Source organism: Benincasa hispida, chromosome 7 (assembly GCF_027475165.1).
Source record: "Benincasa hispida cultivar pf3 chromosome 7, pf3_genome.v1.1, whole genome shotgun sequence".
Classification (NCBI taxonomy): Eukaryota; Viridiplantae; Streptophyta; class Magnoliopsida; order Cucurbitales; family Cucurbitaceae; genus Benincasa; species Benincasa hispida.
The window spans coordinates 61,512,802-61,526,948 of NC_143484.1; the positions used below are offsets into that span (position 1 = coordinate 61,512,802).

General features: G+C 34.6%; 3 protein-coding genes and 1 long non-coding RNA gene across 7 annotated transcripts; 1 reads left to right on the forward strand and 3 right to left on the reverse strand.

Moving 5' to 3' along the window:
• Window positions 1–343: 343 nt before the first annotated feature.
• LOC150035313 (uncharacterized) lies at window positions 344–2,058 on the reverse strand. Its single transcript, XR_016530969.1, has 2 exons — window positions 1,940–2,058; window positions 344–824 (listed from the first exon to the last, which is right to left on the reverse strand). It is a non-coding gene; the product is annotated as an uncharacterized LOC150035313 (long non-coding RNA).
• Window positions 2,059–2,913: 855 nt separating this feature from the next.
• LOC120070097 (ion channel CASTOR-like) lies at window positions 2,914–10,833 on the forward strand. Of its 4 annotated transcripts, none has more exons than XM_090315953.1 (13): window positions 2,943–3,471; window positions 3,547–3,618; window positions 3,763–4,377; window positions 4,561–4,743; window positions 5,242–5,301; window positions 5,365–5,568; window positions 5,730–5,978; window positions 6,369–6,467; window positions 6,853–7,047; window positions 7,178–7,270; window positions 8,929–9,192; window positions 9,454–9,689; window positions 10,354–10,833. In XM_090315953.1, exons 1-12 carry the CDS (start codon window positions 3,043–3,045, stop codon window positions 9,670–9,672), a joined length of 2,682 nt encoding a protein of 893 aa, XP_090172079.1. In that variant the 5' UTR covers window positions 2,943–3,042; the 3' UTR covers window positions 9,673–9,689; window positions 10,354–10,833. The 4 variants fall into 4 exon arrangements, with proteins under 4 accessions (XP_038877879.1, XP_090172079.1, XP_038877878.1 ...); XM_039021950.2 differs by lacking the exon at window positions 6,369–6,467 and adding an exon at window positions 6,523–6,621; XM_039021951.2 differs by lacking the exon at window positions 10,354–10,833 and having other exon boundaries at window positions 2,914–3,471; window positions 9,454–9,743.
• Window positions 9,773–10,554, reverse strand: LOC120070100 (uncharacterized). The gene is made up of 2 exons (XM_039021954.2): window positions 10,388–10,554; window positions 9,773–10,193 (listed from the first exon to the last, which is right to left on the reverse strand). Exons 1-2 carry the CDS (start codon window positions 10,552–10,554, stop codon window positions 9,959–9,961), a joined length of 402 nt encoding a protein of 133 aa, XP_038877882.1. The 3' UTR covers window positions 9,773–9,958.
• Window positions 10,834–11,232: 399 nt separating the features above from the next.
• On the reverse strand, window positions 11,233–13,896 carry LOC120070099 (large ribosomal subunit protein uL18). Its single transcript, XM_039021953.2, has 9 exons — window positions 13,777–13,896; window positions 13,356–13,425; window positions 13,183–13,274; window positions 12,854–12,980; window positions 12,694–12,773; window positions 12,494–12,610; window positions 11,937–12,071; window positions 11,667–11,836; window positions 11,233–11,560 (listed from the first exon to the last, which is right to left on the reverse strand). Exons 1-9 carry the CDS (start codon window positions 13,777–13,779, stop codon window positions 11,449–11,451), a joined length of 906 nt encoding a protein of 301 aa, XP_038877881.1. The 5' UTR covers window positions 13,780–13,896; the 3' UTR covers window positions 11,233–11,448.
• Between the last annotated feature and the right edge of the window lie 251 nt (window positions 13,897–14,147).

Sequence of the window (14,147 nt, forward strand, 5' to 3'; positions counted from 1 at the left end):
AGCATTAAGAAAGGGTTCAATTGTTGAGACATACTACAAGCCGGACAGTCATATCTTATAGCATGATTTATTTGGTAAGGATTATACTAGGGCATACATGAATTTGGCCAAAAACAGTCTAGACCCTAAACATGCGTTCCTAATACGTGCAACTAAATCAATCAATAATACATAGGCTATGACGATTTTGCAGATAAGAATTTCAATAAATTAATTTGTCAGAAAAAATAGTCGAAACTCTATTAATATTAAAACGAATCCATCCAAAGAATTCACAAGAGTTCAGTTAAATTAATTAGAAAAGGTTCGAAAAATTAAACATAGGGCTCTTGCTCAAAATAAATTAGATAGAAATTACCTCTCAATTCATAAACAAATCAAGAACGATCATCCAATCCATCGATTACAACTCAAAAACAAAAGCAAAACTAACCTAAAGATACTGAAAATTGAAGGAAAAGGAAGAAGGATGAAGTTTTACTTTGGCCTCCATCAAATTGACCTCCTAAATTCAGCATATTTTGACCTAAAGACGAATGGAGGTATTTTTAGAAAAAAATCGTAGCGTCGCAACGCTGGGAAGAGCGTTGCAACTCTAAGAAGAGCATTGCAACGCTGGCGTTGTGCAACTTCGGAGCACTGCAATGCTACACATTATGCCTTAGAGCGTCAGGGCAAGCGTCAGGCTAGCATTGCAACCCTATAAGTGGCAATTTCGTAATTTTCACTATTTTGAAGCCTGGCTGCTCAAATCATCTCCAAATGCTTCAAATTAGTCCCATTTCACTCCAATTTCTTGGTTCTACCTCCTTAGGGCATGATACCTACAAAATAAGACAATAAACACATAAAATCCATTAACGAGCTTAAGTTAAACTAATAATAATAGCTCTTTTTTAGAGCTATCAATCTTCTTCAAAATCCTAACCCAACGATATTCCATCACTGACACAATAGTAGTATCAGTGATAGAAACGATCCATGATAGACATCATATGTAGTTCATTTTGTCATATATATATATAGAGAATATTATTTATTTTTTTTGAATAATTTATATAGAATATTGTTGGATCATTGGTTGAATTAGTGCAAATTATATCCCTTTATGCTTTATATTTTAAATTTTTAAGAACTAAACTCTTGTTATTATGTAATGGGTGATCAGTGATAGATCAATGTCAATGATAGACCAATATTGGTGATAGAAATCACAATGACATTGCTTGAAATTAATCACAGTAACTTCATATGTAGTTCATTTTATTAAATTATGTCCTTTATGCTTTCTATTTTAAAGTTCTAAGGACTAAACTCTTGTTATTATATAATGGGTGATCAATGATAGATCAATGTCAATGATAGACTAATACCAGTGATAGAAAGCACAGTGACATTACTTGAAAAGACAAAAATGACGTGAAGTTGAGTTCATTGGGTTCATTTCACGAGACAAAAGATAGAAATAACATGAAGTTAAGTTCATTTCTCATGAAATTCGTCTCGTGAAGTAACTTCACGAGACAAATTTAAAATATAAAATTTCAACCACAATTTGAATGTTAATGATACCAAAATCCAATAAGATCGATAATTGTATTGAAGAAATAGATACATCCAATTGAATTTCCTTTAATATCAAACTTATAAAACTCTCAAAACACATAACCTCATCGACCAATACGCCTTTAGTCTTGTAATTCAAGTAATTATGTTTATCATCTCACCGTCCACTATGAAACACCACTACTGCAAGCTTAATCATAAACTCATAACATTGATAGACTAGTAGAATAAATGGAAAACAATATCTATCAGTGATAGACTAATATCATCGATAGACTATGATATGTATCTATCATCGGTAGACTAATATCAGTGATAGGAGTTCATGACTACTAATCTCATAATCGCGCAATAAACAATAAAGAAGACATACCTGGAAAACGCACATTAGCTTGACCAAAAAGAAGACAGATGAAGAAGAAGCGGGAGAATGAAGAGTTGGAATTGATGAAGAAGCCGCGGAAAAATATGACATGAAAAAACAAATAAAAAACGATGAAGACGACGTTGGGACAAGAAGGTTATTTTAGGAATTAAAAAAAAAAGTAAACGTATCTTTCCAAATATTCTATATATGCAATTAGTTTTTAAAAATGATATATATTTATTTATCTATAATAAAAACACCACCTATTACATATTTCCTAAATTTTAAAATTCTACAATTTTATCTCTAAGATTTGAGTTTTATTTCAATTTAATTATAGATTTTAAGATTTACACGGTTAAACTCAATTTTTCACTAAATATTAATTAATTTAAAATAATTACAAAATGAAAATTTAAAATCAATTTATAGTGATAAAAATAGTGCAACTTAATTAATTAATTTTTAATTTTTAAAATAAATTAATAAACACTAAGAAAGATTAAAAATAAATATTTAATGAAAAACTAAGAGTGTAATTCGTGAAATTTATGGACTAAATTGAAACAAAACTCAAATCTCAAGCTAAAATTGTAACATTTTGAAACTTAAAGGTATATAAATTGAAATCAAATTTAAAACTTAAAAGCTAAAAGCACACCATTTTAAAATTCACAGATTAAATATAAGTTAAACCAAAAATTATTTTTCTATGAAACAAAGGTGTATACAATGTTTAAAATATCGATGTCGACTAAAATATCGAAATCTTAATTTTACGAAAATTTCGATAGAAATATCAATAAAATTTTGATTTCAATAGATATTTCAGAAAAATTATAAAAATAAATAAATAAATAAACATTTTATACTTTTAGATAAGTTAACATATATATTATTTATATTATATATTCATAAGTGATATTTTATTATTTAGTTATTATGTTTCTTATATATTTTTAAAAATATAACGAAAATATGAATTCACATATCACGTCAATATCGAAATCGTGGAAATGTATAATTTAATCGGTGGCCATGACCAACTACGAAAAGAAGCTCTCGCTTTTATTTCTAAAATACCCTGATCATTTTATGTAATTACCGCGATGTCCCTTGACTCTGAATCATCTCCTTCCTCGAGCAGGGACTGGTTCTTCCCTCCACAATCCTTCGTGCAATCTTACCCCGCCAAATCTCACAACTACATCCGTCGATTTTCTGAAACTTCTCGGATATCACGGCGTTATACCGATTATCAGAGGTATCGGAAGACTTCATCCTGTATTTCTGATTCGCATTCGTGTTCAACGATCAGTAATGATGTCAAGTTTGCTCGTACTCGAAGGAGGTTTGATTTTGATCGCCGCAGCGACCTGTCGCTTAAACGTTCTGAAGTGGAATTTTCTTCAAAACGGAAGTTGGAGCTGCCGGACTTCTCGAGCTCGGCGAAGAAAGTCTCTGATAACTCTCGTTTATCTAGGCCGATTGACAGTACGCTGAAAGTTCGATGGCATTTCTTGGCTATTGCATTATCGGTTTGTTCTCTCTCTCTCTCTCAACGTATCTTGAGTTGTTAACGATTTGTAGTTGACATGCTTGTATTTATGTAGATTTTTGTCGTGATTTTTGCAAAAATGGTGCATGTAAACTTATCTTTACAGAAGCAAGTCAACGACTTAGAGGTACTTAATTTTCCAATTATGATTTCGGTGGACGTTTGATTCTCATGCCATTACCTCTTTTTGTCGTTATTTTTATGAATTCAACGAGCTTTCCTACTCCTTGTGCTGCTCACTCCCTCAATGTAAGTTGCTTTCCACCTGCAGACCCGGATTTCTAATCTTAACATCAAATTACGAGCTTGCAATTTGTTTGACTCTGGAAGTGAAGATGATGTACGTTCACCAGACGATCTTGCTGATGTTGTTACAGATAAAAGATTAAAAACTTTAGCCTTAATCGCATCCCTTACACTGTTGTTTGCCCCTATCATTATCCTCAAGTATATTGACTATATCTCTAAATCAAGATCATTGGATCATAATTTGGAAGAAGTTTCACTCAATAAGCAGCTTGCGTATAAGGTGGATGTTTTTTTCTCTATTCATCCATATGCTAAGCCACTGGCATTGTTGATAGCAACTCTACTACTGATTATGATTGGAGGTTTAGCACTGTTTGGAGTGACGGATGATAGCTTAGTCGATTGTCTTTGGTTATCTTGGACATATGTGGCTGATTCTGGAAACCACGCCAACTCTGAAGGTATTGGTCCGAGGCTAGTATCAGTTTCCGTTAGCTTTGGTGGGATGTTAATATTTGCTATGATGCTTGGCCTTGTATCCGATTCAATATCTGAAAAGTTTGACTCACTTAGAAAAGGAAGAAGCGAGGTTGTTGAAAAAAATCACACTTTGATCCTTGGATGGAGCGACAAACTGGTAAAAGTCTAATTTCTGCTCATCTTACGTTGTCATTTACTAAACATTGTGGAAACAATCTGCATGGTTTATGCCTTTATAATAATTACCTGATGCAAAATCTGGTCCTTAAAGTAGTTATTAGCTCATTGTAATTGATCTTCTTCTCCTGTTTCTGTGTGCAATGCAATTATGTGGATCTAGGGGTCACTTCTGAATCAGATTTCTATAGCCAATGAGAGCTTGGGAGGAGGAACTGTTGTGGTGATGGCTGAACGAGACAAAGAAGAAATGGAACTTGAAATTGCTAAAATGGAGTTTGATTTTAAGGGTACCTCTGTTATATGCAGAAGTGGAAGCCCCTTAATTCTGGCAGACTTGAAGAAGGTACTTCTATGTGGTGCTGATATTTTCTTCCATCTGTCAAGAAGTTTTCACCTTCGGAAATAACTAACTCAAACTAGTTGTAGCCCCTCTACTTGCTCAACTAAACTGAAATATTTCATTTATTAACATGAAGTTAGAGTCATCAAATGAACTATTTCCGAGGCTAATAAATTGATTTCTGTCCTAACTTTATGTATTTGATTGTATTTCTACCCGTGACTAATTGTTACTTTATATTTCTTAAATTTTGTGAGATTTGTGAATTGTTAAAAATACAGCAGCTTAAAGAAGCCTCTTTAGGCTGCTAATCAAGTGCATCTTTTCATTGTGATAGCAGTGCTGCAAGAAGGGTCCTCTCAACAAGTGTTGCACTCACTTTCTGTTGATTCACCCTTTTGGCAGACCCATACAATGTCTTTCTGATCCATGAATACCATAGATTTCCAATTGTGCATATCATTATTTTCGTTAGAAGTTTTGCTAACACCATATATACAGGTTTCTGTGTCAAAGGCCCGTGCAATTATTGTCATTGCTGAGGATGGAAATGCTGATCAAGTAAGTGGATTGGTATCATTGAGTTGTGATGCTTGATCTGTATTTGATATATGTAATTTGCAGAGTGATGCCCGTGCATTGAGAACTGTTTTAAGCCTAACTGGAGTTAAAGAAGGGCTGGGAGGGCACATAGTGGTGGAACTTAGTGATCTTGATAATGAGGTTCTTGTTAAACTTGTTGGTGGAGAGCTTGTTGAAACTGTTGTGGCTCATGATGTGATTGGTCGCCTAATGATTCAATGTGCTCGCCAGCCCGGACTTGCTCAGGTTTTTATTGAGTTAAATCAGCTTGTTTTATTTTTTAAAGATAAAATAAAATATTGTCTCCATGCTTCTCAACGTGCATGCTCTACCTTATTGTTTCATATAATAATTCCTTTTTGCATCTTTTATGAGCAAAGCATGTATTTCTTTTCATATGGTTGTAGATTTGGGAAGATATCCTTGGTTTTGAAAACTGTGAATTCTACATCAAAAGATGGCCACAATTGGATGGTATGCATTTTGAGGACATATTGATCAGCTTTCCTGATGCGATTCCTTGTGGAATCAAGGTTGCATCACGAGGTGGAAAAATTGTACTGAATCCTGAAGACTCGTATATCCTGGAAGAAGGTGATGAAGTTCTTGTTATAGCAGAGGATGATGATACTTACACTCCAGCTGCTTTACCTACGGTGCTTTCATTTCCCTGCAGGAACATTTTTATTTCCATACTAAGGGCATTCACGTTCTGTTTACTGTATTGCTTGCCTTTCCTTTCCAATGGAAATTTTTCTGAATTTATTTGTCTAATAAACTATGCTGACAAAGGGAAATCTTGAGAGTGAGAGAGAAAATCTTGAGAGTGAGAGAGAGAAGTATTGTTCCTTTGTGCATCTTGGCAAAACCAGCATGAAAGCCTCGGAAGATTCTATTTCGTGGATTGAAGAAAGAGTGACAAAGTTCTTATTTAGAGGGGGGGGAATGCCCTGATAGCTCTCTTTGGATGATGCCTATAATGGGTATAAGTGAGGAAACACCCTACAATTAAAACTTACAATATTGCAATTAATTTGATCATTCAGGTAAGAGAAGCTTCATTCATTCATATTGCAAGACCAACAAGAAAGCCACAGAAGATTCTACTTTGTGGATGGAGGAGAGACATTGACGATATGATTGTGGTGAGTACTTTGTATTAAAGCCCTAATTATTTCTTCTTGGCGTTGAATGCTGCAGGTCTGGAGGGGAAGTCTTCCCAAAAAATTTCTTGTTCCAAAATCTGCTGAAAGAATCCTGTTGTGTGGTTGGCGGCGAGATATGGAGGATATGATTATGGTAATGTTATTAAGATCTGAGAACATGCTCCCTGTGCTTCTTGGGTGCAGGTCCTAGCGTTTACAGCATGATCATAGTCATTTTGCTGCATTTGTCCCATTTTTCATATACAAATTTTAACTACTGAGCGTAGATTTCTTATTTGTTCTTTCTTCTTTTACAAATTCATGCATGCTGCTTGATTTATGGGAGTGAGCGCTCTATTGCCCTCATTGGTTTCTACAACTATAGGTATTGGATGCATTTTTAGCACCGGGTTCAGAGCTTTGGATGTTCAATGATGTTCCTGAGAATGAGAGGGAAAAGAAACTTGTTGATGGTGGTCTTGATATCAGCCGATTAGAGAATATATCCTTGGTTGACCGTGAGGGAAATGCTGTAATTCGGCGTCATTTGGAAAGCCTTCCCTTGGAGTCATTTGATTCAGTGAGTAGCATGATTTATTTTCTCACCCTGGAGCAGAAGTATGAGTAGAAAACTACTTTGTTACCGTTACTAGTAAATTTCTCTTTTCGTTGTATTTTATCCTGTCGTGACATAATCACAATCTGTACAGATTTTGATTCTTGCCGATGAATCTGTAGAGGATTCAGCTATTCAGGCTGATTCAAGATCCCTAGCAACCTTGTTGTTAATACGTGATATCCAGGTACTTCTCTTAAATTGGATGTTCATATATATTAAGGTCTGTTTGGTGGAAAATCTGAAAACAAAGAAGTAAATTAAAACAGTTATATATCATGTTTTCAAATATATGTTTGGTAACCGAATTTAGAAATGGGCTTCTAATTTAAACAATTGTAAACTAATTGTAGTTACTCACTAAATATTAGTTGACAATAATTTATTATTAATTTATTTATGAACATGTTTTATGTTAAAAAAATTGTATAATTATTGTTTTGTAATATTATATAATTTATAGGAAAATTCGAAGTTTTAGTCCCTATGGCTTGGAGTAAGTTAAAATTTAGGTCTATGGTTTATAATTAGAATTTACTCCCTATGGGATTTAATAAAACATAGGGATTATATATGAAGTTATATCAAACAATAGGAGCAAAATTCTAAATTTTAAAATGACTAACTTTATCCAAACCATAGGGACCAAACTTGGAATTTAACCTAATTTAATTTATAATACATTAAATAATACATATTTTAATTTAAAAAAATAAATTGGGTTTATAACATGACATACTATATTTCTAAATGTTTTTATCTTTATTTAATATAATGTTGCATTTTAAATCTTAAAATTCAAATTTTGGATACAAAGAAAACATAAAATGTTGTTTTTAAATTTTATACTATTTGGATCATAGAATCCAAAAACAATTTTTAGAAACAAAATTTGGGTTGTCTATCAATCATATATTTCCTAAATTCTATAAATCAAAAAACATAAAACCAAATTCGGATTGCAAACCAAAAAGGCTTTTAGTTTCTTGTATGACATTAACTGCTCTAGTTATGTCCATGGGAGTCAATCCTTCTGTCTTCATGGTTTTTTTTCCCTCGTAGACATATTACTTTTTTTCCTTAAGAAACTTTTTAGAATCATATTATTTGATTGCTTCCCATTCATTCCATCTTTCGGGGTCATTTTTATACCAATCCTGAAGAAACACGTAATTTCTTTGTTGTTGGATGAGTAAGGGCTTCAATTGAATTAATAAACAAAAAGACACTGATTGATGAACTCTTTTTCCAAAGAATTCCATCCAGAAACATGAAAATAAAAGTGTTAACACTCCATCTGTACATACCCTTTCAAAGTTTAGTTTCTTTCATACAAAGGTGCAAAAAGTAGAATTTTGCATTGACATAAATCCTAGCACTGCTCATGAAAGGGATGCTTCATGAAAATTTATACGAGGGAACCTCGTGTTCAAAAAATTTTCAGTAGCCACCACCAATCATAGAGCGTGAAGTCTGAGGAATAATGGGTCTTGAGTCTTCGCATCATTCCTACAAAAGGCTGCACCGTGGAGCCATTGAGAAGATGAGAATATACCCTCCTGTCCAAATTATTTTGGACATTGAACAAAGAAAAAACTTCTCACTTTCTTGGTGCCACTTGATTTTCGACCCCATACAAGAAATGGAAGGGATGCCATCTGGCCCTTGAAGAAGTTGAGTTAGACAGGGTGCCAACACTTTACATACATACATACATACATATATGTATATATTATTTGGGCCATTGGCCATAAAATCTTGCTTTTGGAGTCTTACAGTTCCTTTTGCTGTTATATGTCGAGGGTTTCATCGTCATTTGCTCAATCAGACTTGTGGTTTTTGCAGGCTAAGCGTATGCCGGTCAGGGATGCTAAGACTATAGCACACAGGGGAAGTTTCTCGCAAGGCTCCTGGATTGGAGAAATGCAGCAAGCTTCTGATAAGTCGGTTATTATAAGTGAAATTCTGGATCCAAGAACTAAAAATCTGCTTTCAATGTCAAAAATCAGTGATTATGTCTTGTCCAATGAACTTGTCAGTATGGCCTTAGCTATGGTGGCTGAGGATCGACAGATAAATGATGTTTTGGAGGAGCTCTTTGCAGAAGAGGTACCTTTTCTTTTCAATCAGAAGCGAGATGCATATCATCATAAGGAAAAACGTGATTACTTGTGTTCCTAACCTTCATTGAGAAAACTCTTCAATACCGCATACAACCCATTCATCCATAGGCACTGAACATTTATATTCCCATTATATCCGTTCTAACATGTAGTTTTAGTTTGTTTTTTAATTCTTTTTCTTTCTTTTTTGGTAATCCCTCTACTACTCTGGCATACTCATAACCTGCCGCTTTTCTGTTATTCTCAGGGTAATGAATTGCATATAAGGCAAGCTGATCTATACCTTCGTGAAGGGGAGGAACTGAGTTTCTATGAAGTACTTTTACGAGCTCGACAACGAAGAGAGATTGTGATTGGTTACCGTTTGGCAAATGCTGAAAAAGCTGTTATCAACCCTCCAGCCAAAAATGAGCAACGGAAATGGTCTAAAGGAGACGTTTTCGTAGTGATAGCCGAAAAAGAATGACCTCCATATTGACAATGGTAATTATTCATCATTTCAGCAATCTGATTTTCATGGTAGAATTCAGAAATCAATTCCATCAAGGCTCCAAAAAAAAACAAAATTTATAATAACTCTAATCACATTAGGCCCTTGAAACTCATAAAATAGAGTACAATACAATCAATAGAGTGGCAACATAGCCTTAATCACATCTTACTTCACAAACGAATATCGGAGTTGTTAATATAATATGCACTCTTTATTCAGAAGGATTAAAAACATCAAAAAGTTTATGGTTTCAGAGAAATTATTCAGGTGGGGGTTGGTCAACTGGCTTCCCTTTCGCTCTTAGCTTGGCCGTAGCTTCTTTCAGGGCTTCCTTCCTCTTTTTACTAGCTAACACTTTTGCCTGAACCCCACTCAGATTTGGGTCCTTCTTCTCTTGTGGTGGAGGTGGTGGTGGCCTTCTCGCAGCCGCCTCCGCACTCCGGTCAACCACATTCAGTCCTAGTATTGCCCCTGTCAGGATCAAGAAAGCATTTCTGCAATTTTGAACCACGCCACATTTGTTAGATGTGGCTGATAATTTCAGAGGAATTTGAACAAATTGACGTCTTTAGCAACTATTCATAATAGTCTTTTAAACACTTTCCGAACAGAGTTTAAATAAAAATGACTTTTGAAAAATATATTTTTCTCTAGTCAATCCAAAATACTTGTTGCTCTGGAATTGTACCTGCGAGAGATGAGATGGCTACATGGAGTTCTATTACAAGCATTACTGCGAGTTTGCAGATTTGGAAGCCTTTGATTAGAGCATTGCATGCCGCTGATTCGGGTAGAGCGTGAGAGGGCGGCTGTGACATTGGCTGTGGCCGATATAGAAGATAGTGAATGTGCCATTGTTTTTCAATCTCACATTACCATATGAGGGAGTTTATGATATTAGAATTTTCAATGTTCCGAGTCTCTTGTGCGAATCATTTCTAATGTTTAAACAGACTGTCAAAGAGGATATCGCTTGGGACTTCTGAAGAGTATGGTTATTGATATCTATTGGTCAGTAGTAGATAAGGCAATGTAGTTGTGGGCCCCAATTTTCTCTTCCATTTTTGGCGTGGAAAAAGGAACTTCAAAAGTATGATCCATAAGTTCAGTAACAAACCGTTGATTATGCTCTAATTATAATTACATGTTTCAAGTTAGTTGAATTTATACTTTGAAAAGTTACAAATTTAGTTCTATAATTTGATAAAACTAAATAAATTGTCCCCTACAACTACCAAACCACAAGACTAGATTATGATTATTTGTGATTATTTATGAATTCCATCGAATGTCCAAATTGTAATTATAAATCATATGGCTAAAACTCAGAATTTGTAATTGAATCTAACAGAGACCGTAATCACTACATTTTGTACTTAAAAGGAAATAACAGTAATCACTGAATTGACCCTTTTATCTCAAAAAAGAACTCATCAATGAGAGAAAGGAAACAGGAACGTCACAATCTAATTCCGTAAGAGATTCAACATTAATATAAATTGCCATTCCATTTTTAATAGTGAACGAATGAGGTTGAGTCAAAACTTGATTGCATTAGAAGAGATTATGACTGGGTCTCAAAAAGTGATAAAGTCGAGATGAGCAAAAGACATAATTAGCTAACTGAACACTCCAAAGAAGTGAAAAGTTCTAGACCAACAAAAGAAGCTTAAAATAATAAATAACAGAACTGCAATAAAATCCTTGGATGAAGACACCAACTCAAGTCGTTTCATAATTCTCATCTTTTCACTCGTCATCCTCGTCGTCGTCGTCAGCATCTGCTGCAGAGTTAAGGGCATTCAAACGCTCAACCAATTGGGCTTTTCTTTCATCGTATGTCAGCTTCTTCAAGTTGTACCTATCACCATTCAATAATAAACACAAGAAAATGTTATCTAAACAATGCCCAACACAACAAAAAAAAAAATTCTATCAATCATCAAAAACTAGAGATCAGTTTCTACCTCTTGTGTGTCTTGGGTTGTGGCTTGTCAGATTTCTTTGCTGATGGGTCTGCACGAATGGCAGCATGAACTTTCTTGTATAAGCCCTCAATGTCATCGGCCTCGATGCCCTTCTTGATGTATTGGCTGAAGTGAGATTGATATTTCTCTGGTTCATCTTCCATCAAGGTCTGGAAGTTAAGCATACAGAAATGCAAATTTGTTGATCAGCTTTTTCTGACAAATGAAATAAGATCCAAATTGTAAATCAAACACACGGATTAGGCTTACACGCATGTAGGCAGCTACATGTCCACCAAAAATATACTTCCGATGAACTTCAGCATCAAGCTGCTTACCATCCTTGGTATAACCAGCAAACCTCTTGTCACTATGAGGAATGTCCAATCCACCATCCAAAGCTCCCTGCATTTTACAAAATTGAGATTCATTTGCAATCCTTCACAAGCACCAGATTCAAACGACAAAACAATCAACTAAAGAAACAAGATGGTAATCCAATTCCTTTATATTACCAATTCAAATTTAACCCAGACAAAGAACTCCCATTAACTAAAAAGTCATAGAACCATGAAACGGTTCTAAAACCGATGACTTGCAATTACAAAAGAAATATATATATATATATATATATAATATATATATATATATATATTAGTTCCAAGGCAACTAGACCAGACACAATTAATTAAATAACAACTAGAACCAGTTCTCCTTGAGAAGTGTTTGACCTTTTAAGAAAATATTGATAAAAACACAACATAAGCTATATATGATGGTAATGATATTATCTAACTGAACTATAAACTGAATATGCAGTTAAGTACCTTCAGGGCACCAAAAACACGATTCCCAGTTGTAGTTCTGATAAGACCGACATCGAGGAGAGCGCGGAATGGCCTTCTGGTGTCTGCTGGCTCAACTGAGTAATCTTCACCAGTCGCCTATGCATGTGAGGTCATAGCCTTCAGAAAACTATAAATATGATAGATATAGGGTTAGAGGAAACCATTGCGATCCAAAATACCTCCACATTGCCCTCGTATTCAGCATCCATCTCAAGCATTTTCAAGACCCGTCGAGCCAAGAGAAGACCAGTGCAGTATGCTGAACAGTTACAAAAGAATTGTACATGATGTTAGATGGGTTAACGGTGATATTACAAGTACAGTAATAATGACACACACCTGCAGCATAGTTGGTGAGACCAACTTCAAGCCCATAATGGGGAAGCTCATGAGAATAAGCTGAAGCAAGGACCAAGTCACCAGCAATGCTAGCGGAAATAATTTGGGCTGTAATATCTTTGTTCGACTATTAAATGATGTCAAGGATATATTTCCCATGATTCATTAAATTAGATGTATAACTGGAATAATAAATACATACATACATACATACATATATATATAAACTCGACAAATAAGGGATTTTGCATTTTCATTATCCAGGCTACACATGAAATAAATTAGTAAATGTCTAGACAATATACACATTCAGATCTTTCGAAGGATACAGTTCGAACAACAAAGCGATACTTGGGAGTATTGTATTTGTTCTTGTCTTGATTGATAAGACGGATTCTGGCCCGATAATCAGTCTTGCCCTCTGTGCATAAAAAGATTCAACAATCAAAAAGCTTGAAAGAAATCAAAACATTTATATGTTTTTAAATGGAGAAAAAATCACCTCTTCTTCTCTTGAACTTCACTTGATAACGCTTGAAGTAGGCCTTTGTTTTCTGAGCTTTGGCAAAAGCCTACAATAAACAGCTCGTCAACATTGAAACATATCACAAACGGCTATAGATCATCATGTATGACTTTGAATTCAAAGTTATAGAATCAGTAACCCCAAAAACAAGAAGAAGAAAAAAAGACATTAGCTCCGATTTGTGATAACAGAGTCACAAAGCAGTTTTGTGAAATGGGATGGTCAAAAACTAAACCTAGGAGTCGAGTGACCAAAAACGGGAGCCAGTAAGGGGGGAAAAACGCTATCAACCTCAGTACAACTGAAAATAAGTAAACCCAACATGCATAACCTGAAATCTACAACTGCAGACGAGCAAATAGGTCGAAACAGATAATAAGCAAGAAGAAAGTCTCACCATTGTAGATTTGAAGCCGCGAGCGAAGAGGAAACCCAAAGAGAATGGCGGAAGAGAAGAGAAAGAAATACTTTATATAAAAAACCCTAGGAGGGTTTTCTTTTTCTTTTTGGGTATAAAACCCTATTGTTTACGGGCTGACGGCCCATTTCGTTATTTATAGTGGGCCTGGCCCGTTTATTTGTATTAACGAGCATTTAACATTTAAATGATGGGGAATGCGTCTTTTTTTCTTTAAAGAAATAAAACAATACATAACCATTAAAATTATATGTGTATAGCATGTAATCTATACTATATATATATATAAAGGGTTATGGTGGAGAATCTTTAGTTTCTTCTTTTGCCCTTACAATTATAATAAATTTCTA

What these genes read in the sequence shown, in the direction of transcription:
- LOC120070097 (XM_039021951.2), top strand. Translation starts at nt 3,043, where the DNA reads ATGTCCCTTGACTCTGAATCATCTCCTTCCTCGAGCAGGGACTGGTTC. An exon ending in TTCTGGCAGACTTGAAGAAG is followed by an intron (nt 4,744 to 5,241) that starts GTACTTCTATGT and finishes CCATATATACAG; the next exon opens with GTTTCTGTGTCAAAGGCCCG. An exon ending in AGGAGCTCTTTGCAGAAGAG is followed by an intron (nt 9,193 to 9,453) that starts GTACCTTTTCTT and finishes TGTTATTCTCAG; the next exon opens with GGTAATGAATTGCATATAAG.
- LOC120070100 (XM_039021954.2), bottom strand. Translation starts at nt 10,554, where the DNA reads ATGGCACATTCACTATCTTCTATATCGGCCACAGCCAATGTCACAGCC. An exon ending in AGCCATCTCATCTCTCGCAG is followed by an intron (nt 10,194 to 10,387) that starts GTACAATTCCAG and finishes TCAAAATTGCAG; the next exon opens with AAATGCTTTCTTGATCCTGA.
- LOC120070099 (XM_039021953.2), bottom strand. An exon ending in AATACGAGGGCAATGTGGAG is followed by an intron (nt 12,611 to 12,693) that starts GTATTTTGGATC and finishes TCACATGCATAG; the next exon opens with GCGACTGGTGAAGATTACTC. An exon ending in CAACCCAAGACACACAAGAG is followed by an intron (nt 11,561 to 11,666) that starts GTAGAAACTGAT and finishes GAATGGTGATAG; the next exon opens with GTACAACTTGAAGAAGCTGA.